This window comes from Sylvia atricapilla, chromosome 10, assembly GCF_009819655.1.
Source record: "Sylvia atricapilla isolate bSylAtr1 chromosome 10, bSylAtr1.pri, whole genome shotgun sequence".
In the NCBI taxonomy this organism is placed as follows: Eukaryota; Metazoa; Chordata; class Aves; order Passeriformes; family Sylviidae; genus Sylvia; species Sylvia atricapilla.
The window spans coordinates 13,567,025-13,590,605 of record NC_089149.1 but is presented as its reverse complement, the minus strand read 5'-3'; the positions used below and the strand labels follow the sequence as shown (position 1 = coordinate 13,590,605).

General features: G+C 40.0%; 1 protein-coding gene across 2 annotated transcripts in view; it reads right to left on the bottom strand.

The window, feature by feature from the left end:
* The window catches only part of PIK3CB (phosphatidylinositol-4,5-bisphosphate 3-kinase catalytic subunit beta), an 87,202-nt gene that overhangs the window by 8,293 nt on the left and 55,328 nt on the right, over positions 1 to 23,581 (bottom strand). For both annotated transcript variants that reach the window (XM_066326003.1, XM_066326002.1), the window contains 14 exons: positions 21,496 to 21,678; positions 21,084 to 21,254; positions 20,541 to 20,618; positions 17,723 to 17,974; positions 17,279 to 17,375; positions 16,383 to 16,513; positions 13,415 to 13,468; positions 12,504 to 12,692; positions 7,720 to 7,841; positions 6,697 to 6,840; positions 5,638 to 5,737; positions 3,257 to 3,435; positions 2,499 to 2,608; positions 2,116 to 2,194 (listed from right to left, as the gene is read on the bottom strand). In XM_066326003.1, coding sequence (XP_066182100.1) covers positions 2,116 to 2,194; positions 2,499 to 2,608; positions 3,257 to 3,435; positions 5,638 to 5,737; positions 6,697 to 6,840; positions 7,720 to 7,841; positions 12,504 to 12,692; positions 13,415 to 13,468; positions 16,383 to 16,513; positions 17,279 to 17,375; positions 17,723 to 17,974; positions 20,541 to 20,618; positions 21,084 to 21,254; positions 21,496 to 21,678 — 1,889 coding nt within the window. The remainder of the gene's footprint in view (positions 1 to 2,115; positions 2,195 to 2,498; positions 2,609 to 3,256; positions 3,436 to 5,637; positions 5,738 to 6,696; positions 6,841 to 7,719; positions 7,842 to 12,503; positions 12,693 to 13,414; positions 13,469 to 16,382; positions 16,514 to 17,278; positions 17,376 to 17,722; positions 17,975 to 20,540; positions 20,619 to 21,083; positions 21,255 to 21,495; positions 21,679 to 23,581) is intronic.

The window sequence follows — 23,581 nt, the reverse complement described above, 5'->3', positions numbered from 1 at the left end:
TCTCTAGAGCTGAGAAACCCCACTGGGAATATCCTGCTTGCTTTAGACACAGACTGAGCTAAGGTTTCATTTTCAATCACTGCTAAAGAAGTGAGTGGGAACTGCAGTGCAATGAGAAGGGAACTGATCCTGTCCCCAGCTCAGTGGTTCATTGGCTGCCATTTGATCCGTGCCTCATGGATAGTCTGGACAATCTGCTTGGATTGGCAAATCACAACTGATGGGGAGAGGCAGCAGCAAAAGCTGCTCTGACAGTGCTGGCACGAGTGAGAAGCCCTGCTTTTACTTGGATGGAGTTACTAGACTCTCTGCAGCGGGAAAAAGTTGAAAAGTGCAACATCCATTGTGCATCCACAAATGGAAATAACATCAGGGAAACTCAGGATGAGACAGGGCAAGAAGCAAAGACTGCACTCATTGGTGTGGGCAGATGACACTGTAATTTTCAGGAAAGCAGCCCTTTGACACTACTTTTTCAGCTGAGACCATGCCTCTCACCCAAGCAAAAAGTAACCACTGAGTCCTGACTCATGAACATGGCAAAGAACTCACTCACCACTGCTGGCTCATAGATTCTTGAAAGAGACACAGGCTGTGAGCACAGAGATGCCAAAGCCTCACCCTCACGGCCATGCCCTTGTGCTCTGCATGTTCTGGCTGCTGTGTTGTCCAATTCTGTTCCCAAGAAAGGTCATTCCAGAGCCTTCTCTTGGCAAGTGACTGATTCATCTCTTTGACAGACACTGAACTGTAACCCTGCCTCAGTCCCAGGATTTTATTCATAATGGTAACTATGACAGGATGAATGGAAGGAAGATGCTCCCAGTTAAGCAAACAAATTGAAGAGGCCAAATATAGAACTTCAATTCTCACTAGGAACTTCCCCTTTCTACTTTTTTTCCTCATAGAGTTTTAAGAAAAATCTTGGACATCAGAGTTACTTTTCAGTTTTCCTTTATAGCATTAAAAAAAAAAAAAAGCCTTAGTCAGGAAAAGCATATTTGATGACTCTAATCACTATTCCTGTTTGCTAGGCACAATGTGTGGCCCACGCCGGAACCACAAACAGCTCCTGGGAAGGCAGCTACTGAGGAATGCCTCATCTGGGATTCCACAGCTGCCAGAGGCTGTCCTTGCCCCCAAACACTGGATCAGCCTCCTCACAGTCAATTTATAATGACATAAATGACCTAAGGTTTCCTCATGTCAGCATTCAACTTCATGCCCACTCAACCATCTCATCACAAATGTACCTTTCCAGAAATAATTTGTAATTCATATTCCCACCTTTCCTTAAGCATTCTAAGTAAGAAGTTGATAATTCTATTTACCTGGGCTGATGTTACGTGCCTTATGTGGTTCCCACTACTACCTTGAACCATAAAAAATTTGAAAAGAGCTACAAGAATCTAAATGAAGTATTTCAGGCAATATTTAAATAGAAGTACTTCTAGACTTGTAAACATCATATAAACACAGAGGATTACAGCTCTTGCACAGGCATACAAAATTTAATTTTGGCTAAAAACGGTTTCTAATAATGTGACACCCAGCACCTTCTTTACTGCTACTTTCCTAAAGTGCAACTAGAATTTGTGAAGTATATTATCTAAAACTGGTTCATAAATTTGGGTGGAAAAGTTTCCCATGTACTAGATGGTTGTGTGATAACACTGAGCAATGACTGACACTGCTGCTCTTAGGAACATTCCAATATTTGTTCAAAGAAGTCACATTTACCTTATCAAGCTCACAGAAGTAAGAAAGCTGCTTTGTGAGAGATTTTGGAAAATACAGAGATATTTCTGGTCAGAAAAATGCATTCTGGCATCCAAACAGTGTTTTACCAACAAGAGAAGGTGACTTCAGAGCTGCAGATGTTCCCAGTGACTGTAAGTGCTGGTGTGAGCAGCAATGAGAGCTCTGCTCACAGCAGGAAGGAGAAGAGGCAACGCTTCCCCCAGCCCTGCTCACCTCGGCCATGGCAGCTGAAACCTCTGGGAACCCTGACAGAGGTGTAGAGAGAGGACAGTGGGGAAGGTGCTAAAAGCAGGAAAGCTTTATTTCTAAAGGCAGAGCCTCCACTCAGACAGACCAGCCCCAGGAGATGCTCACCGGAGATCCAGGCCAGCCTCCTTCCACAGCACGTCCATCAGGCGCAGAATCTGCAGGGTCAACATGTCCTGGCGCAGATCTGCAACAAGAGGGGACACCCCTGATTCAGCTCCTCACAAACCTCCTCAGGCTCCCCAGGCCTTCAGAAAAGGGGATCTAAAAATACCCACCCAGCCTAAGGATTAAAGTGCTATTAACCATATTTACATCATCCTGACTGGCAGTGTCTGTGCTTTGACACTCAGTCAGAAGATGCTTAATTTGTTTACTGATGTCAGAGTAATCCGTGTTTACATTATGGCAATATAGAATAATACAGCTCAAGTGCAAACATGCCAGTGAAGAAGGAAAAGGAAAAATTGAAAGTTTCTAGCATTGCTTACCATCACCATTTTTAAAGATGATCCCTACAAGATCTCCTCCAAACATTTTGTTGTTGTACACTATCCAGAGAGGCTTCATTTTAGAATCCATATATTTACACTTCTCAACACTAGAAGAAAACATGACAGAAGTTTAGTCAAATAGGAATAATTCACTTGAAAAGATCTAAACATTCAGATGTTCAGAACAAAAGAGAACACATAGATTTCCAGTCTGGAAGCACTTAAATGCTCTCTGAGCTTTCATTCTGCTGCTGTGCCACAAGCACTCACCAAGCCATGAACACTTCTGTTACATGTGAGTGTATTTGATACTGACTGATGGATGTAGCTCTACTGCTTAAATCAGGCACCCTTATTTTCAGAAAAAACTGGGCTTTTTATATCCTTCCCCATCAATTTTTAGACTTTATATTTAAGCACTGTGAAAAGTTTTAGTGGCTTTTTAATGCTAATTGTTAAAAAAGAAGCTAGAAATGCAATCAAGTTCACTTTTAGGCTTACATTTAAATATGTTTCACCATGGTAATGCGTTGACTAAGACAGTATTAAGTTTCATGGTGGATCACAAAAATCTTCTAATTCAACTGATATCTTAACCTCAGTGGATGCCCAGCAGAGCTTCTGTCACTGTAAGAGAAGTTCCCTGTGGCAGCACATGCTGAACAATGCAGCCAGAGAAGTTCAGACACAAAGATGTTCCTGTTCTACTGTTTCCATGCAAAGCCACGCTGAAATTGTGCTCATTCTTTACTTACTGCAGTTCTGAGAGTATAACAGAAGGATTCAGAGGAGACTGGAGGTCAGAAAGTGCTTCTCTGTAAGCATTTTGTTTCAAGCACGTATGCATTGCATCTTTGCCTTTTGCTTTGCTTTGCTTCATGGCATTCAGCTTAATGAGACTATTTAAAGTCTTCATTTTATTGAGTGCTTCCACCTGGAAGAGATGTTTTATCATGAAGAGTTATTGCTCTGATTTGAGATGTAACAACACGAAATCCCATTTTGCTACAAAATCAAGTATTAAATAATTCTGCAACTTTTTAAAACCGGAAATAATGGATGGAAATTAGGTCGCTCCTGTTTCAGAAATATCATTTTCATAATTAACAGAGACACTGATGAGATGAAAGCTCCTAAGCTTTGAGTCACTTTTAAAAGCATGACTTAACATTTCCAAAAGAATGTATGACACATTAACACAAATTCCTTTTTCAAAGTACAATTTTTAGTTTCCTATTTCAACAAAGCACACAAAATAGGTGCCCCTAGGCATACTGAAGTAACAGAAATACTGATGATTTCACACTCTAACAAACTGAGACATTGCTCAAGATGAGCTGTGGATGCAGATAATTCATTGTTCTCATTAAGCTGCATCCAACAAGGCACGGCCACGTGACCACTTGCAGACAATTTTCACAGAGCAAAGTCTTAAATGTGTGTCATTAAAATCCTGCTGAAGTCAGGCAGAACACAAAAGCTTTAATTGGCTAAAGTGTCTGAAATCATAGCATCTCAGCTAACCACATTTTTTACCTTAGAAATGTGTAAAAAGTCAAGGCAATTATTTGCAATAATACAGGTGGCTTTAACTCCTTTTCCCTCTTCTGTTTTGCAAAGTTTTTTACTGTTCCAAAATCTCTAAGGAAACTGGTGATGTAAATGTGTAACACTGACAGAGTAAAGCCCTTTGACGAGCCTAGATAACACATACAGCAAATACAACTTCTGCATCTAAGCAACTTTTTGACCAAACAGTTCTTCTAACAATCAGCTGCGTTTGCACCAGTGAGGTGCTGAGCAATCCACAGATTCTCTAGCAAACAACAGCAATGTGACAATTATGAAAGCTCTTTTCTATACAAGGAAGCTTCAGCCTGACTTACAAGGTGCTGAGTCAAAACTCACCCCTCCCACAGCCCGAACCCTGCCAGGCAGGATGCTGTGGAAATTGTATGGAGTTTGATTATAAAACTGGGCAGTGGAGAGCTGCCAGGTCAGCCATCTGTCAAAACCAAAAGCGCTCTGCTTTTTCGCTATTCTAAGAGCTGTACAAACATCAGTGACAAGGGAACAAAATGGAACCTGTGTTGTACAAACAGGAACTTTTTGAAGTATTTCTACTTTGAATTTCTTCCGTGTTTGCACAGTTGGGAATTTTTTTGCCCCTTCTTTGATTGTGCTGACATTTGCTTCCTGTAAAGTGCACAAAAACTTTACTGACCTTACATCTATTGCTTAAAGCATTTCACCACCTACTCTTTTCATGATTTTGACAATGCTAACGAGCACACATGGATGAGATGGTCTTTTCCACGTCCTGTGAGCTGCAGCAATGAAGAGTGAAAGAGAACATCCCTGTTCCATGTGCTCCCAAAGCAGCTTCAATGCAGACAAACACCATCATCAGTTACTCATCCACTGAGTCAGTCTCTGAGGCCTGATACAGTAAATGCTTCAACTCCAAAGAGAGACCATTTTTCAAATATTTTTCAGATCACAATCTAAATTAACTCACTAAATCCACATTAGAGACTTCAAACGTGATTTGTGATTGTCTCTTAACGATCTGTTGAAACAATTATTAGTGCTTTCAAAAGTAAACCTCTCGTGCTTATTAGGGCATTTAAAAGCAAATATATCTTCCCTTCGTTCTCTCTTTTGTGTATGTGTGTAAATGACAGATCTATATTAACACTAAAATGAGCATTTGGGTGATTTGCAACACCTTTTAACAAAAGCCAAAGCTGCAGGAAGTAGTCCTGGAGTAGTCTAGGTAGAACTCAGAACAGGCTACCCTTACAGAGAGAAAAACTTGAAACGCACAGAAGCCCTTCTCTAGTTAATACAGAGAGTCTCTGTTGTGTCCAGAACACACAGACAGTGCTGAAGGTGTCTCAAAGGTCTCAGAGCACTGTAAAACCAGCTCCTCGAGGGCCTGTAGCCCTGGCTACCCGCTGTGCCAAAGGGCTGCTCCATCACTCAGCCTTTTTAATTCCCTGTGTCACTCATGCCTCCTTGTCCTCTGCACTGCCCAGCTTGGTCAAGGCAGCCCATATCCCCTCCCAGGAGCAATGGAATAAGGATGGGAGTTCCAAGCTTGGAGAGGTCAGGATGGCAGGAAAGGAGCCCCCACCTGTTTAGCCAGCACCTTCATGTGAGCCACGCTCCCCCTGCAGTAAGCCTCCAGTATCAAACCAAACTGCACCGACACGGCGGGGATGTGAACCTCCGACCTGCAAGGGGAAAAGCTGCTCATCAGACCACAGCATCGACACCACTGCATCATTCCAGCCCTCCAAAAACCCCAGAACGAACATCAAAACACCTCGAGGTCACATCAAACATTAAAACACCTCGTGGTCATGTAGCTGAGACAAAAAGGCAGGTTTCTTAGGAACCACCAGCAGCCCTCTGTGCTGGAGACGATGAGGACGATGAGTTTGGATGCAGGATCCTCTTTTCCAGGCCCAGGACTGCTCTGGGGCAGCAGTGTCCATGCCAAGAGGTGGTGACTGAATCCTTGCTTTAGCACCTCCTTTTATTCAGAGCAGCCCTGAGAAGTCACTGAAGGGCTGACTTTAAACCACATATTCTCCAGCCTTTGTAAGGGAAAAGCCCAATTTGCCTGAAGGAGAACACTTTGAAACAAAGCACTGAACTTTGTATCAGAGCTAACTAGCCTCCAAAACATTTTCATGTAACACTCGCTCTTTTTAGCTAGAAATATTAATATTAGTTGTGTTCTAAAGACAGAATCAACCTATCCAACCTATTCCAATGCATTCTGCAAGGTTTCTGCCATTCATGAAACTGCTCATCAAAAGTAGCAAGAACACACAGAACAGTTTTACTTTCTCTTAGACTTGCAACAGTAATTTTTCCCAGCTGTGAGGTGCAAATATTGTGCTTTTACTGCACCCACAGCCAAAACAAACACATGGGTATTTACAAACCTAACTCATCAGGTAGTCAGAGCTGAATGCAGTTTGGAATACTTTCATTCAAGGGTAGATTACAGACCACTCTAATTTATTTTTAATGAGAGGTCTGGTCTATAAATACCAAAGACAAAGAAACAAAGGAGAGTTGTGGGGCACTATGATAATGGCTCATTTAGAAAAATCCTCAAGAAATCATATTTGAAAGCCCAACTAGGCTCAAGTTTCAGAAAGATGCAAGGAAAATCTCCTACCTCAGGTGCCAGAACAACATCTGTCCTATTCTCCTGTTGCCGAGTGCTCTTTCCAGGAGAAACCTGGAGAGTGCACAATCCAGAAAAGGCTCATACTTCAGGACTTGCACAAGTTGGAGAAGATACTGAGAGAGCTCTTCATCACTAGAATGAGGTACATAAAAGCAGTCAGTAAGGGAGTAGCTAGACCAGTGATACTCCAGAAATTCAGGTGCTGTGACAAACCCAACAGTGACAGGATTTGGTTCAATACCAAAAGCATCCCCCAATTTTTCCATCACACAGAGAAGGACAGCACACAACTCAGTGCAACCTCCAGGTGGAAATGATTCCAGATACATTCTTAGGATAACCCAGCAGCCAAATTCTTTGGATTTGAAAGAAGTCAAAATAATTATTATTTTTTTTTTACACCAAGAGTCCATCCTTGACCATTAAAAATTAGTCACTAAACTATTCACCACAGAGAATTCAGAATTCAAGGACAGGAAATGTGCAGTAATGATAATGTTACACAAGTCCTGCCCTAGGTTACAGCGAAGAGCAAACAAAATGCAATAAGGGAAGAACTGCAGAGAGCAAAGGCTCCTGTGAATCAAAACCAAATCAGTAATTCTCTCATTATTTATTACATGCTGCAGTTCACGTTCCCATTAGATGGCCAGGCCAGAGTGGAGGTGGCTGGGTGCCAGGTGTTACAGTATTTGACTCCAGGAATATTTCTCCCTTTGCTATTAAAACATTTTCTCAGAGTTTCTTGCTCTCAAGGGATGAACACCCAATCCTCTCTGGGACAAAGGTGCACTGGTGTTCTCCTTGCAACATGGAGAGGAATCATTGTTTCCTATGAGGTGTCAGAAAAAGGTGGTTTTATTTAGCTGCCAGTGAGCCTATCCAGAAATCAGACTGCTTTATTTGGCCACCTATTCCCGGCAGGCAGCGTGTTCAGCTCTTTCCTCTTGGGGTTCTTTTCTCCTGTGAGCAAAGAGAATGAAGTCTGCCCCCCCAGAAACCCTCACCTACCTCATCTGCCTCAAGCAGCCCACGGCATATTCCCTGACGTACTGGTCGGGGTAATTGAAATCCAGCAGCTCCAAAGCCTCCCTGGGCAGCAGCTTGGGCCAGATCTGCAGCAGGGCCTGGAGCTGCTCCAGAGAAAAGGTGACAGGTAAGGACAGGTGGGGCTCACTGCTCGTAAAGGCACTCAAATGAACAGCAGACAGTGCTGCCATGGTGAGGGTGTAGAAAGGAGAGAAACAGACCCACTTCTGAATAAGTTTCTCACACTTCAAAACAATCTAGATTATTTTTAGTTTGAAAAACCCACTTCTTCACATGCAGACACAATGCACAGTAAACAAAAATTAGGTAACACCAGATATGTATGGTTTAAAAACAGACATTCAATAAAAATGAGATGTTTTGTAAGTGCTCTGATAAATATATAACCATTTTGGTAACAGTGAAAACTTTCTACTATGCATTAAAAAAAAAAAAGGGTTTTGTTGACAGAGAGCTTTCTTTATCAAAAATATTTGTCCACCTCAACTGATGGAGCCTTTTTGCACATTCACTGTGAATAGTAATGAGCTTAAATTGAAAAAAAAGAGAAAGAGTCAGGTGAGATATTAAAACAAATAAAGAATCTCTAGAGTGATGACAATAATGTGCTGGAAAAAATTACATAATACAGTGATGCCTAACTTTGGACTACCAAAAAGAACATTTAGAAGTCTCACAAAAGAAACTGACTTTATTACATTGTTATGAAGCTCACAGCTACCTGCTGAGAGCAATATGTATAGAGTTGTATCACTGAAACAGTGCACTATAAATGCAAAAAAATCTTTTAAAGCACATTAATATAAATGCATATTAGTATAAATGCAGTGTATCAACAGCACAAGATGTTTCTGTAGGAACAAGTCATGACAATAACACCCTTCCCTACAAATCAGATAACACAGGTTATTTCATATTTCAAGAGCAACTTATGAAGTCTGAACAATTAAGAAGATCTTGTTTTTCTCCTAATTTCATAATGACTTTTCAGCAGTGAAAAATCTTCGTTTCTATTCTGTCACACATCAGCTCCTGCTTCCAGTTGCAATATGACAAACATGAGTTCCCATTCCCAGCCCACACTTCACAGGTGTGTTCATAACATTTATATACCATTTACAACATTTCTAACATTCATAGCCATTTATACGCCTTGGGGGCAGGTTCTGAATTGAGTCATCCTTTTTGTGAAATGCAGAAGGCAGGAAATGAGCATGAATCACAGCACAAAGCAAGGGCTGTGCTGCAACTCCAGAAGTGGTGGAAAGGATCAGCTCAACTGTTTCCATGGGCAAATACAGGTGTGGACACATGCACAATTTGTAATGGTGTAAAGTAAAACTAAAGGTGTTTTAAACATAGATGGCCCACTCCCACAGAAAAATGCACTCAAAAATATACTCCAAAATCTACTGACCCAGCAAGGGTCAACAATGTCAGTCCTGATGTCCAGGGCTGCAGCCACCACTATTTCCATAGCAGGAACACTGGCACTGAAATTCTGCAGGAAATACTAACCCTGATCATGTATTTCATACACACACTGCAAATGCAAACAGCACCTCTGTTTGTCAGACAGTCACAGACTCCAAAACCATCAGAATTTCTACACAATCTACCGTAAATCAGGCACAGAACCAGCAAAAATACAGACATTCTGTTAATACTGAATGACTGAAATGGAGAACCTGAAATAGTCTGAAGAGATAGGCCCAACTGGCCCCACATGCCCCATATATCAGGCAGTGAAAGTCATGGTCCACAGCATGTACATTGACTGGGAAGATGATCTGAAAATACAGAGCTCCTCCCTTTGCTGAAATCACTGCACAGGTGGTTACAATGAGAATGAACAATGCAACGTTTCAGAGAGAACTCAAATTTTGCCTTAGGGTATCAATATTTTCTTCTACAAACAAATAAACACAATTTCTTCCCTAACAAGATTATATGAGACAATACAATTAAGCACAAGCCAGTATCTTTATTCCAGTTATTTCACCTATTTCAGTTGTCCTCTCTCTACTTTCAGTAATGATGGTGTCACTTCAAGTGAAAGCAAGTGGACTATTTAAAAAATTCTTTAAAATTGTTTTGTTTGTTTGTTTTAAATTCTGCTTTGTGAAGAAATACTGCCTGTGAATTCTCCTAACAAGTTCTGCCACCCTGCTGCTCTGCTGAGCAAGGTGGCTATGGCAGCAGTAAGGGCAATTCCTTCTGTGCAACCATTCTACTAAAATCCTGCAAATCCACGGAGAGCTTGGTAGATAATGGCAAATAATTCAGGAAAGCTGCTTGAATCCACTGGACAGAACTTCATGGACCATTGAACTAACAGATTAAAGACAGTCTAAAACCAAATATGAGAGTCCACTTCTAAAAGAGTCTGACTATTTTTAAGCTGAATTAATAAAAACAGGAATATAGTTTTTAAATCCATTTTGCTTACAAACAGCTGGTGTTTGATTGCTTTTTCTTATGAACAGCTGATGTTTGATTGCTTCCTTGGGTTTTGTTGTTTTGCTGTATTGTGTTCGGGGCTTTTTAAACTTCTTGTGTGAAGTGTCAAGACTTTTACTGAAATACATCTAAAAATGTATTAAAACAACTTTTGGTACGACAGTATGCACACTGTGGCAGACAACCACAGCTAGTACAGCAAATATTGAATTTTAATGGGAAGTAAACTATGGATCCTGCTAATTTTGGAATTCCTAAAATTCATGAGGCTGTCTTGCCTTACCTGAAAAGGTAAATCATTAGGAGTACTGACTTACCTGTGCACTACAGAAATATTCAGCATGTTTAAGGTAGGATCTCATTTTTCAAAGAGACTCTCCATACTGCCAAAACCAATATTGTGATTTAAACTGCACTATTGTCCATAGATAAGCAAACATAAATACTATATTCCTTCCAGAAAGTACACAGTAACAAGACAACAACATATTTTCAACCATCTGTGTAAATACAAAGGTTTATGAATATATACTATTTAATGTTTCCAAATGTAAAGGACTTTGAGTTGTCAGCTAATATCCAGACTCAAAATAACTTTTCAAAACTGCCACCAAGGGCTGGATTTCAAAGCCCCAGCACTCGGAATGCCTTTTCCTTCACATATTTTAAAAAGTAAACAAGTGTCTGTATTGTATTTCTACAGTTTTGATTTCCAGATAACTTTCAGTAATGAACAATAAATTTGGAAGTAATGGAACTGCTAAGGAACAGCATTCTTGCACATGAAAGAACACAAGTGAGCAAGGAATGTGCTCCATTTTGATAGTTCAGTGTTCATGGCACAGACAAGGAGCTGGGATGAAATTCATTTATTTTCAGAAGTTCAGAGAACACATACACCTAGCCAGTAGGAAGGATATAGCAGAAAATTAACTCTCTGCTGGAGCAAACTAAGATTCTGACTGACTGGATAATCACAAAAAATCATATGATGGATAGAGAGAAGATGGGTTTTTATGGAGTGGCTGCCTTTTCTTCCAAGAACATGCACCTTGTAACAGGTGAAGGCCAGAATACCAAGGTGCAATAAAATTTTATACCATCAGCCATAACCCTTCACAGCAAATGCTTTTTCACTCTAAGTTTATAAAAAATCAAAAAAGGTAGTTGAAAATTTTTAAAATGAGTCTCAGGGAAAGACATTAGCATTGTCTCAGTGCCGTGGGCTACAAGAAGCTGAGCACCATTTATATGTGAGTTCTGTCAGGAAGACCAGGACAATGCCTGGCTCCATCCCTTGGAAGGAGTGCTGTGCTTGGTTAACTTTGGCCAGACTTTTTAGTTTGGCCCAAACTTCTCTGTTCACAATCTGACTAAAACATTCCAATACCAATTCAGAAACCGGTTATTTTATTACTTTTACAATCAGTCTATCAAGCAGGGATGGTCTTATTATGAGCTCATATAATTTCTGCCGTATTAAAAGTTCAACTTCATCCCAAAAAGCGTCCCAAGAGTTGGATTCTTTTTGGGTAAATACAACAGCAAAAGGCAGCTACACCAGCTTCTTTATAGTGTAGTGAAATAACCTTGAACACCTGTACAGCAAACATATCAAACAATTTTACTGAAAATGCACCTTGTATCACAGCACCAGCCTCATGTCCTTAAAAGGTACTTTAAAGAGACTCTATTTGGTCAAAGAGACAGGATGAGAATTATGTGTTTGGTAGCACTGGTGAGTCGCACACATCTTAGAAAAACCATCTTAACAATCTTCACAAGAAGTTTTATTCCAGGTCTTGATTTGCAGGGGTTTTTTTTTCAGAATAGCCTTATAAAAAACCCATTCTTGCTGTGAGGGTGGTAATGCACTTTGTTGCCCAGAGGCTGTGGGGTCTCCACTAGTGGAGATGCTCCCAACTCAGCTGGACACAGCCCAGCTCAGGCTGCCAGTGCTGGAGCATGGGACTTCACTGGATCACTCTGTGAAATTCTTGCTTTAAACATCAAAATTGAGCACAAGGTTTTAACATTAGTCTGTATAAATATCCACTGTGCTTTTCTCATTGTTCAGAGGACCTCTGAAATGCATTTTGGTTTTGGCTTATGGGGTTTTTTTTGAGAGAATAAGTCCTTCTTACATGTCCAGGCTGCAGAAGTCAGACACTGAACTCCAGCTTGCACAACACCTTATCAAACTGGCTACACTTGGGAAAGAAATCCTATTTACTGATAATTGAACTGAAGTGTTTTTTCCCCACCATCATTGCCTTTTCTCTTACCTGAGCAACGTCTTCAAGTTTGTTCCACTTTAAAGAGAGCAGCAGTTTTGGCAACGATTGTGGGAAATTTTCACGACAGTCATATCGCAAAGTCCAAATGAGATCCATCTCATTTTCACAAAGCTGAGATAAAGGATCTCTTTCCATTATATCTTTTAGCACAACATAAAACTTCTTACCACCTCGACCCTAGGAAATGAGAGATGGAGAAGGCTGTGATAAATTCAGTAAGATTCTGGTACGGTAGCCCACATACCAGCAACCCCAAAGCAGAAAGAACATCAGATAAAAACTCATGAAACACTGGGAAATGACCACTGTGCCTTTCTTCCAGATTCCTTACTGGAGCCACTGTAAGTAACAGATTCCAAGTCCAGTGTGCAGAGCTTTCTGAAAAAATAGCTCAACTTCAGAGTTAAGGACACTAGATGGCAATATTTCTGTTTTCCAACTCCAACATGGAGCACTCTCATTTAGGATGCACATACTTTCTTCTTCTATTTTTCAAATTAGCAAATTTAGATACACGAATAAATATTTCTTTTCATTAGAAACAAAAAAAAATACTTTCACAACAATCAAAAGAAAACAGACTTGCCAAGTAGACAGACACTTATTTTTGTCTTCTAGTCCTAAATTGTTTTCCAGATCAAACATAAATCTTAGCGGTCTTCCAAATCCCAAGTATGTAACACTTTTTGACAAAATAAAGGCAAGTCCAAAATATATTGGAAAAAACCAGATATATATCTGAATTTTAAAGCAGTTCATCAAAGTGAATTATATAAGAAAACAGAGCCAGTAGAATTGCTGTTTGAGTAGTTGATTTATTTATTTCTAGACTGATGCAGAAGATAAAACTGAAAAAACCCAGAAAATTAATTTTGAAATAGTCTTTAGATTATGCTCACCGCCATTGCAGCATTGTCACTGTTTCTTGCAATCTCAGCTGCCTTTTCAAGTATCTGCAAGAAATTGGTTTGAAATACATTAGCTTTAACCCCAAATCTGACTGCATTGCTAGAATCAGCATTACAGAAATGAAGGAGATAAGGAAACATTGCTATCTTTAGGCAGTTTTGTATACCCAGGGGTATAATTGTATATCCAGTGGTGTAGTGTCCCTTTTCTCATCTGCAGGACTAGGGAGATCAGGAACAGCAGTGCTCACAATGACCTCAATCATTTCCTTTTTCATCACTCCTGGGCTAAAGTAAACACCCTTCCTGATGACATCTTGCTTTCTGTTTCTGCGTCTTCTCCTTATTTTTCACCACAGCAAACCAAGAGGACTGTTTCCATTCCCATGGGTCCATGCCTCTAGCCCTCAATCTCACTAAGAATCCACAAGCCAGTCCTCTCACTACACTCCCAGACTGCCCCTGTGATCTCAATCAGTGTGCCCAGGTACTTCTCTAGATCTTGGATCTCCCCTCCTTTTCTTTTTTTCCTCTTGAACACTTGACTTGTTTTTTGAAGTTCACTCAATAACCCATAATTAACTCTAGAAGTAAATGCAGTTCTTCAATGTGCATTCTGCACATTACTGCAAGCAAGCCAGGTGTTACAATGCTGAACTGGCCAGGCATGCCTGTTTACAGCTGTCAGATGGTGCTGCTTCGAGGAACAAATCATAAAATAAAATCTCAATAAAGAAAAAAGTCTAAGGAACTCCAGCATCTCCTTTTCCTGAGAGCTCTGCCTTTCCCACCACCCAGGAATACAACAGCACCCCCAGGTTCAGCAAGACTTGTGTTGTCTATACTCAGGCAACACAAGAAACAACAAAAGACTGCAATAACCAGAGCATAAATACCCAGCAGCTAAAATCCTTCGAAAGGCATCCTAACTTGTTTTATTTCTTTTCTGTGTATGAAACTCTCACTAATATCATGTATTACATCTGCTACTTGGCTACAAAGCTTATTTACATACTGTGTGTGAAAACATGCATAAACAAAACCACAGTGTCCTAATTCTGTGTTTGATTCTTGCCTCCTCGTGCTTTGCAGAGTTTCTCTGTTTGCAAATAAACTTTCAAAGTCTTTGCAAGTCCAGCCTTGTTGGAGTGAACCCCAAGCCCCACAATGTGCCTGCAGCACTGGCCATGGACGAGCCCCACACATGGCTCCTGTCTCACACAAGTTTCTTATTCCTGGTCCAGGCACTTTTGCTCCCTCAGCCCCAAACAGCTCCTCACTGTGCAAAAGCAGGTCGATGATATGAGCGAAAAGATTTGTCTATTTTTGCACATTATGTTTCTCGAAACAAAAATCTGGCATCTCATTCATTGTTTTCTTGGCAGAAACAAGTAGCAACACTGGGAAAATGAGAAGCAGCCACAGAGCAAGCCAGTCTCAGCTGGAGCATTGTGAGAGACAGATCCTCAGCTGATGTAATTCCAGCAGCTGTAATGTCACTCCTCACTCAACAGAACCTTAACCAAGAGAATCTTTAGGAGACTGAGTTGAATGGAGCTGAAAGTCACAAGGGGTGAAGACCATTGGAGCCTGCCCTAATGCCACTACACTCTGTCTCACCCAGAAAAATCTATTGGCTGCATTCAGCCCAAGCTTTGAACTTTCTGAGAACTTGGTATTGCAGGGACAAAGAAAAGTAACACCAGAGCCAGAACAAATATGTTATTACTAAAGAAACACACTTTTACTTAGCCTGTCTGTAATATGTACATCAATTTTTTTTTCTTTAAAAATTAAATACGTGTAAGTGTAATGAGCAAAAAACTTAAAGCATTACAAATAAAGCAATACCAAGACTGGATAAAATATGTGCACTATGAAGCATTAACTGGTCAGCCATAAATAAGGCAGCAATTGGTCAGTACTGGCGTAGCTCCTACTGCATTTCCAATGCTGTTTGAATAAAAGAAAAAGTACTGGGCTGACAAGGAGGGGGAAACACTATCAATGCAAACTGAAACAAAAGAAATCTCATCTTGTTACTTAATTTCTTTTTTATGAACCTTAAATCCCAAATCGGCCTTTGACCAAGATGATAAAACTTGGTAATTTCAGTCTTTTTGTTCATGCTCAAAAAAAAACCACCAAAAAACCCCAAAACCAAGAAACATGAACACAACCAAAAAAACCCACAAAACAAACAAACAGACAACAAAAAATCCAATGAAAAAGGCAATTTCTCTAGGTTCTTACTGGCTTTCCCCAAACCAAAATTCAGACTAATGTGTGTATGAGATAAGCCTGACTTCTATAATGTATCAATAGCAGTTTGTTTTCAGACTTTTTTTCATTACTTGTTTCCAGGTCTTGCGTTTTTTTTGGTAGTTTCTAAACAGCTTTCCATCTATCCTTCACACTACAGAAATACCCACATGTATTCCAAATATACACTCCCTTTCTAGAGAAATTCTTATCTTCATCAGTAGAAAAGTGCAGGGTCACTTCAGTGGATTTAGCCCAAAGCAGAACCTCAGAAATCCCTTTGCACACAGTATTAAGAGTCCATTTATCCTTTAAAGGACTTGAGCTCATAGGGCAGTGTCCTTAAGAGTGAGTAACACACAAGAAAGAAGAGATCTTTACAGATCACAGGCAAGCACAGTTTGAAGGTTTCCAGAAGAGCAGATAAATTTAGCTTTTCGTAAGATCATTCATATGGGAAACTGATTTGCTTCTGACCTTCAGAAGGCCATGTACAGACCACTTTTAAAGGGTACATTTTCAAAATAGATCCTGAAGCCGAGCACTGCCACTCACACGGTGCAAGCTTAACAAACTGCAGTATGGGGACTAAAAGGCAGGAAAAGGGGAATTCACTGGAAAAGGCAGTGTTGAAATGAAAGAAGAAACAGCTATTTCCACATAATCATTCATGACTGCTCTTCAGATCATCCCTTACCTTATCAAAAGGAGGGTAATTAATAGGGTGTTTTGAATATTCCTGAAATCTAATGTGCAAAGCCGTTGCATTTTCAGTGTAAGGGTTGGTCTGGACGGTTCCCATGGGATTCAACATTTCTTCAAGTTCATCTTGAAGAGCACAGGCAGAAAGTTAATATTACAGGCCAGGCAAGCAGTAAGAAACCCCTCCCGATAAAATGGACAGAGCCCATTTTGCTGCACAGCACTTTTAATGCAATGCTCTCTATTTCCAGCAGAAACCACCTCCTGCATTCTCAAGTGCTGGATTATCACCCCACGAGAAACTGATTTCCTTAAGTAAACATAACAGCCCAGGGAAGCTGAGCTATCCCCACACTGAAACAAATGCCAGTGAGAGCGGCAGCTTCTGCAAAGCAGGACACACCCTCTGGATGAGATGGAGAGCAGAGCTCCAGGCCAGCCAGGGCTCCTCAGGGTGGGATCAAGGGTGACACAGAGGCTCCAGACACTCCCACTAATTGATCTCAATACCAGGGAACAACACAAAACTCTTAATTCACAGCTTTTGCTGATGCAAATATTATCACTTTATAACTGATCTATTCAATTTGGGGTGCATGGCACAGGAAGCAAGTAACAGCAGATATAAACATGCATCTATTTGATGTGGTTTTCCTTCCGTAACAGATGCAACTTTTAAAAGCCTACTTCCAAGCAGGCTCTTGCTCTTACTCTTTCCTGCTAAACAATACTTTCAGGAAAGAGATTAAAATGTTACGTTTGTCCACATAAAAATTAAAAGTAATAAAGAGATTATTACGAGAGAACTGAGCATGCATACAGTAAATATTCTGCTACTGGATCCCACACTGTCCTTCACTTAAAGTCCAAATCTGAAAAGCTGAGGTTTACCAGGAAATGATGACCAGCTGTGCAGTACCAGTTCTCCATTCCTCAAGTGTCCTTTATAATCAAACACCATAGTATTCACCCAGGCTACAGGATAATGCTGCCAAAGGAAAGAATTGTTACATGGAAACGAAGATGCAGCAAATGTTACTACACAGAAAACATTGCAATATGGATAAAATTGAGAGGGTGGCTTGGGGTTTTTTTTTTTTTTTTTTTTTTTTTTTCTCAAAGGGTGATACCTTTCAGAAAAGCAATTAACCACTGAGAAGTATCAAAAGTTTTCACACCAAGACGGGCAATTCTTAATACATATGCTCTTTTTAATACTTTTTTTTTCGATTTTCCATTCTTGAGCACTAAAGTGAGGACAAGGGAAGATTTCTGGATGCTGCTTTTGATATAACTAGGAGGTCACTCAAGAAAAAAACCAAATTAAATAATTACCACTTTTCCTGCTTTCCTAATGGTTTGGTATTTGGAAGGATTCATTGCCTTGGTGGACTTCTTAGTTTTCATCTTATCCATGACAGCATAAACAGCAAAGCAGAGCCTTGCCATCCTTGGCAGATCACAGACATTGATTTCAAACTCCAGCACTTCATTCCAAATGTGGTCGCTTCTCCCAGATATTTCTGTGCTTACAACTGTTTTACAAAGAAGCTCTGTGCCATGGAAAAGACCAGCCCTTACATGAACCTGCCATAAAGAAATGAGAGATTTTAAGCTTGTCATAGAACCAACAGGATTTTGCACAGAATAATAATAAAGAACATACACATGAATTTCACTGAACAATTAAGCAGAATGAAGAAGTTAAGACTAATTTTCTGAATACGAATTTAAATGTCTAGGTAGAACCAATCTGTTCTTCTAAACGAGAAATGTTTGGGATTTTTTTCAGCTAAAGAACAAACTCACTTTTTATTTCAACTGTTTCTAAAAATGTATAGAGGGAACACTGCTGACTCTAACACCAGGAGTCACCTGTAATAATAAAGACAATGTACATGATTTCCAGGGTTTGTTTTGTCTTTAGTACCCAGAAACCAACAAGCCCAGACAGCATGAACAATGAAAATAAGAATCAGGAAAAGAGAAGGACAACTAGACAAAGAAGGTGGAGTTACTGGCACTGAAATTAAACTCATTACAGGTCAATGCTAAGACGTTTTTCTGTTCTTTCCTAATTTTTCTGTTTCATTTCTACTTCTCTGTTCAATAACATATATACACAGAAAACTGTAGTGAAATGTACCAACTTCTTTCAGGTGGCCTTCCAAAATAACAGTGTGAGAGACACAGAGAGAGAAAAACTCACAAATGTAATCTTTCATCAACACCAAAAAGAAGTGTTAGATGTTAAATGTGTAAAAGTGATCTGATGTGTCTGGTTCCCTCTGCTCCTGAATAAACCTTCCCCACATTCCCTTTAAACTATCATATTATTGCTGAGCACTGCAAGGGAAAGAGAAAGATATTAAATTTGATAGAGGTTTTAGGTAAAAAATATAGTTCACCTCTCTAATTCTATGACTTCTCATACTGATGTAAGGGATTGGATCCTTTTTTTTTTTTTTTTTTTTTCTCTTTTCATTCTGACATGCTCCTTTATTAATGAAATGGTGTGTACTGATGGGGTGGCCAAAAACCAAGATGAAAGAAAAGCAATTTCCAATGGCATGTATTTGGAAAATGGGGTGCTGGACTCTGGGTGAGGTCACTTGTGCCCTAGGTGCATGTCCTCAACTCAACTCACACTGAGGCAGTGCTACCCAGCTGACAAACGTTTTGTTCCCCACTACAAACACTGCATTTGTCAACTTTGGTGGTGGTTTCAGCAGAAATGGATGAATATTGGCTAATCCACAGCACAGTAGGGCTAAAGGAACAATGGCAGTGAATTAAACAGCCACAGGATCAGGACTGGAAAACAAGTACATTCTCAATAGTGACAATTTTGTAATGCTGTAGACAGCCAAGGCAGGGAAACATGCACAGGTTTTCAGGGTCACTGCATTCAGTCTAGGTTACCCACAGGACTTTTAATTTTTCAAGACTAAAAAGCATCCAAAATACTAAGTAACATTTAGATGGTGCACACAGGTGCCAATACAAAACAACTGTCCATTTTTCCTGTTTCTTCTCAAGCTTAGATAAGACTTTGATTGTGTTTCCCCCAAAAGCATACTGACATTAACAAAAAGTCACTTTTCTAAGCATGAAAATACTACATTAGAAGCTCCTGATAGCTGTGTTCCTTCCAGAATCCACTGGCTCTTTTATTCTTCCTTTTAAAAGCTTCAGAGTCCACCAAATAGAGTTAAGAAGATATTGGAACTAGCTAAATAATGGTTTAGACAAAGAAGAGGGAAACACGTGGTTTTGCAGCCATCCATTCCCACAACCACAGTGTCTCAGGTATTAAAATGTAACTATGGCTCATTTATTGGTAATGTAGAACTTTTTTTTGGTGTTGACCAAAATGTACGATTGCTAATTTACAAAGAGGTTGTAACAACAGTTTTCAATGAAAAAAAATGCATCAAGTATCCTGAATAAAGCATGAGAACAGCAAATATCAGTGGTTAGCTGGGTAACTTCCTTATCTACAGGAGTGGCTACACAATTTACTGATTTCTAAACCAAATAAAGGAGTTTAATGTCGTTCTACTTCACGACCAAGTGTTTTGTAAGGCATTAAAGTAGCTGTGCAATAAATTCCCACGTGTTAACAACTTGTGGTCTGCCCAGCAGTCAGTAGCCCAGTCATGTATATTTTTACAGGAAATGATACTCCAGCTTGCTTTCTTTGTGTTCCTCATGTGTAGAAAATAAAAGACAGATTGTAGAGAAGCACACAGTCCAAGTTCAGACATACAGAATATATTTGGGAGTACAAAAATACCCTGTTGCACTTCAAAATATTTAATATTCAATTTACTCGTGTCAGGTGTTTATGGCATTCTATTCTAAATGAGCTCACTTCACACCACTGTCAGCACTTTAGAGAAACTGTTTTAAAAAATCAGATACCAATGAACACTTATGTCATACTGCCACAACGATTGCAATGTTCCAATGCAATATCCAACTTCAGGCAATAAAGGAATAGTTCAGCAATAAAGCCAGAGTTTGACCAATGCTACCAATGCAATTGGGAATAAATAAAAATGCTGAAATCTGTATGATCTTGAGTTTATTTAGCATTGAAAATCATTTAAATTATAAACAGAATGTCTTCTGATACCAGACAGTTACTTACTTTGGCATTTTCTTCTGTGTTTAACTTATTACCCTTCAACAGAACAATCTTGAAAGGGTTGGAAATATCCCACACACTCTGAGAGGAGAAAAAGACACAAGTTCATTCTTCACCACTGTAACACTGAGACATATTTTGTAAGCTAAGAATTCTAAGCAAAAATATCACATACAAACCAAAAAATGCAATTAACAACATAAATTTGAAATCTTCAAAGATAAATTGGTTATCCTAGCTACAAGAGGAGACAAACTAAAAACTCAGCTGGAAGAGAGCTGGGGGTGAGAACACACAACATGTACTGCATCCTGACATTTCAAAATTTATTGTTCATTCTGAGTAACTGCAGAGTGTGTAACAGAGCAAAGACCTGTCCACATTCCTGCTTCTGAGGTAAATCTCCCCAACAACAGGAGGCTCTGAGTGGACCCAGGTGACCCACACTGGAACACAGCAGCCAGAGAACAAAGGCCAGGGGCTGGGATTTATACCCCATGAGTCACTGCTCCCTTTGGCCATCTGACATTCTCCCTGTGAACTCACAGTTGTTGTTCTTGTTTTTTTTGGTGGCAGAGGAAGAGGAAGGTTAGAGGATTTTCGGTTTATGGCAGCTTCTATGGCAATCATCTCCTGCTCACACATCTTCTTTATGGTGCAGCACTCCACCAGGGTCAGCTGGGGAAGGGTCCTGTTCATCACACAGTTGCGGATATACTGAAAGCCCAGGGAAAACAGCTGTTAGCAGCCAGCAGACTATTTCTACAGCAACTCCTAAGCCAAAGAAACAAAGGATTCACCACAGAGATACAAAGGGAACGGTGCTCATGTGTTTTACAACTGCAGACATCAGGAGGGAGATGTTGCTGTTCAGTAATGGATGGGAGAGGTGGGAGGAAGCACCTTTGGCCAAGGCAGCAAAGAATTGTTACATCGAGTTCCAAAAAACTCTGTGTACCTGGAACTGAATTAATGGGTGGTCACCAAAGACATATTCCAGCCTTCCACTAACTTGCAGCACATAATCAGCAGGATCAACTTCCTCATCTTCTTTTCCATGGATAGTCAAACGTTTTCGGATTGCCAGCTCATTCAGCTTGATGGGATTCATGTTAGGTGACACCTGGAAACTAAAGACATCCTAACAAAACACAAACAGGAATATTGAAGGTCAAACTTGTCGTAGGCAGACACACAAGGCTAAAATTGCAGCAAACATAATGAATCAGGTAGAAATTATAACTGTTAAATCCAGACTACTGCAGCAGTAAAAGTCTGTATGTTTAGAGCAATCAAAATAATACACACCCCAAAAACTGTAAGAGGTTAATTCCCAAACTTTCATATTATCAGAAGTACTTTTAAAAACATAGGCCTTTATTTGATTCAGCAGTGATTTAATGACTTGTAGAGCAATGTATTGAAGGTTGTATTTTGGAATGCTGAGTGAGGGAGTTGGAATGTTCAATGAATCATAAATCATGATGCATTTCCAAGTATTTAGCAGCACTAGATGTGTTAATTTTTCATCTTTCTGCCCACTAGCAAGTAATCCTCTTTTTAAGTATCACTGAACTCAGAAGAAAAAGCTTCAAGTAAGAAAGCAGAAGAAACTGTGAATGTGATTTATGTTGAAAGTGATGACCACATTGGGAGGACAGCAGAAAAGAGGAGTAGCAGCCAACACCTGCAGCATTCTGAACACAATTTGGAAAGACTGCATTTTTAAAGAAAGTTCTTAATTAAAAGCCTTAGAGGCTATCAACCTATTTCTAAACTATCTCTAATTTTAATGTGTTCTCAAAAGATAAAGGTAAGAAGTGATCCTCTTTTGTAAATTAAAAAGAAGATTGAAATTTAAATTAATTTCAAGCTCCTAAAGTACAACATCTTCTGTAAAATCTTTCATCTCCTTCACCTACCACACTATTCTTTATACAGGTTTATTTGCAAAGGCTGATTCAGGAGGTCCTGGGGTTTTGCTGTTTCATTTTTCCAAGTTTTATTATTTTTTATTTACACACCCAATTCCAAAGATGTGAGCACCCCCAACCCACTTATTGACAAATGAAGTGAAGTGTCCTCTGCTCAGATGCTTTTGACTTGTGCTTTATTTCTATAGACTGGTAAGAGCCAAGCTGCCCCAACGGAGTGAGCAAACTCTGCTTGGTCACACTAAATGAATTCTGTGTTTTCTCAGTTTCTGCCTGGTTCACAACAGCTTCCCCCCTTTTGGAAAACTGCCACAGCTTGAAGGCTTTTTCCTCCTGCCATAACTGTTAGTGGTAGACAGGGAATAACACTTTTTCTTCCCAGGAAGCTGCTGCTCTGTGCCAGCTGCCTTGCTCCCCAGATGATCTGAACAGACATGTCACAGAGACAGGTAGCAGTGTCTCCTGCTCCAGAGACAACCATGAGACCATACAGCTCACCCACACCTTCCAGACAAAAACCACTTCAACATTGCCTTCTCTCGAACTTGCAGCTGCAAGAATTGACAGAACAGTCCCCACACCTTCCTCTTGAATTCTCCTGGGGTGACTTCAGCGCTCAGTGGAAGCAGTAAAGTCTGGAATTGACTTTACTGCTCTAAAAAACAGCTCAGATTTGAACTGTTGATAGCCCAGAAGGTCAGAGCTGGCAGCAGAAGCATTTGAAACATTTGAAATGTCAGCAGCCTAAGCTATTGTCGTGGCAGGCAAATACATTCTGCACCAGCAAGAACTTTTGCACTGCTTTTGTCCTGTCAGCATATGCATATAGATACAGTAGTTAATCAAGGGCTGAAGATAATCTCACTCCTGGACAACGACAAGTTCTGTGTTAAGCTGAAGAGGACTAGAAAAGGTTTTGTCATAAAATACCTATGCATCCAACATCAGCTGTGGTTACTGCTGACCAAACTTAGCTTTCACCTCTACATTTAGTGTTTCCAGGGCCAGATGTGTGTATCATTTTAAACCTTTAAAGTTTAAAAGGATACTGCTCGAAATAATTCACCTTTGTAACTAAAATCAGCTGAATCACTAGAAAATCAGCCTCTT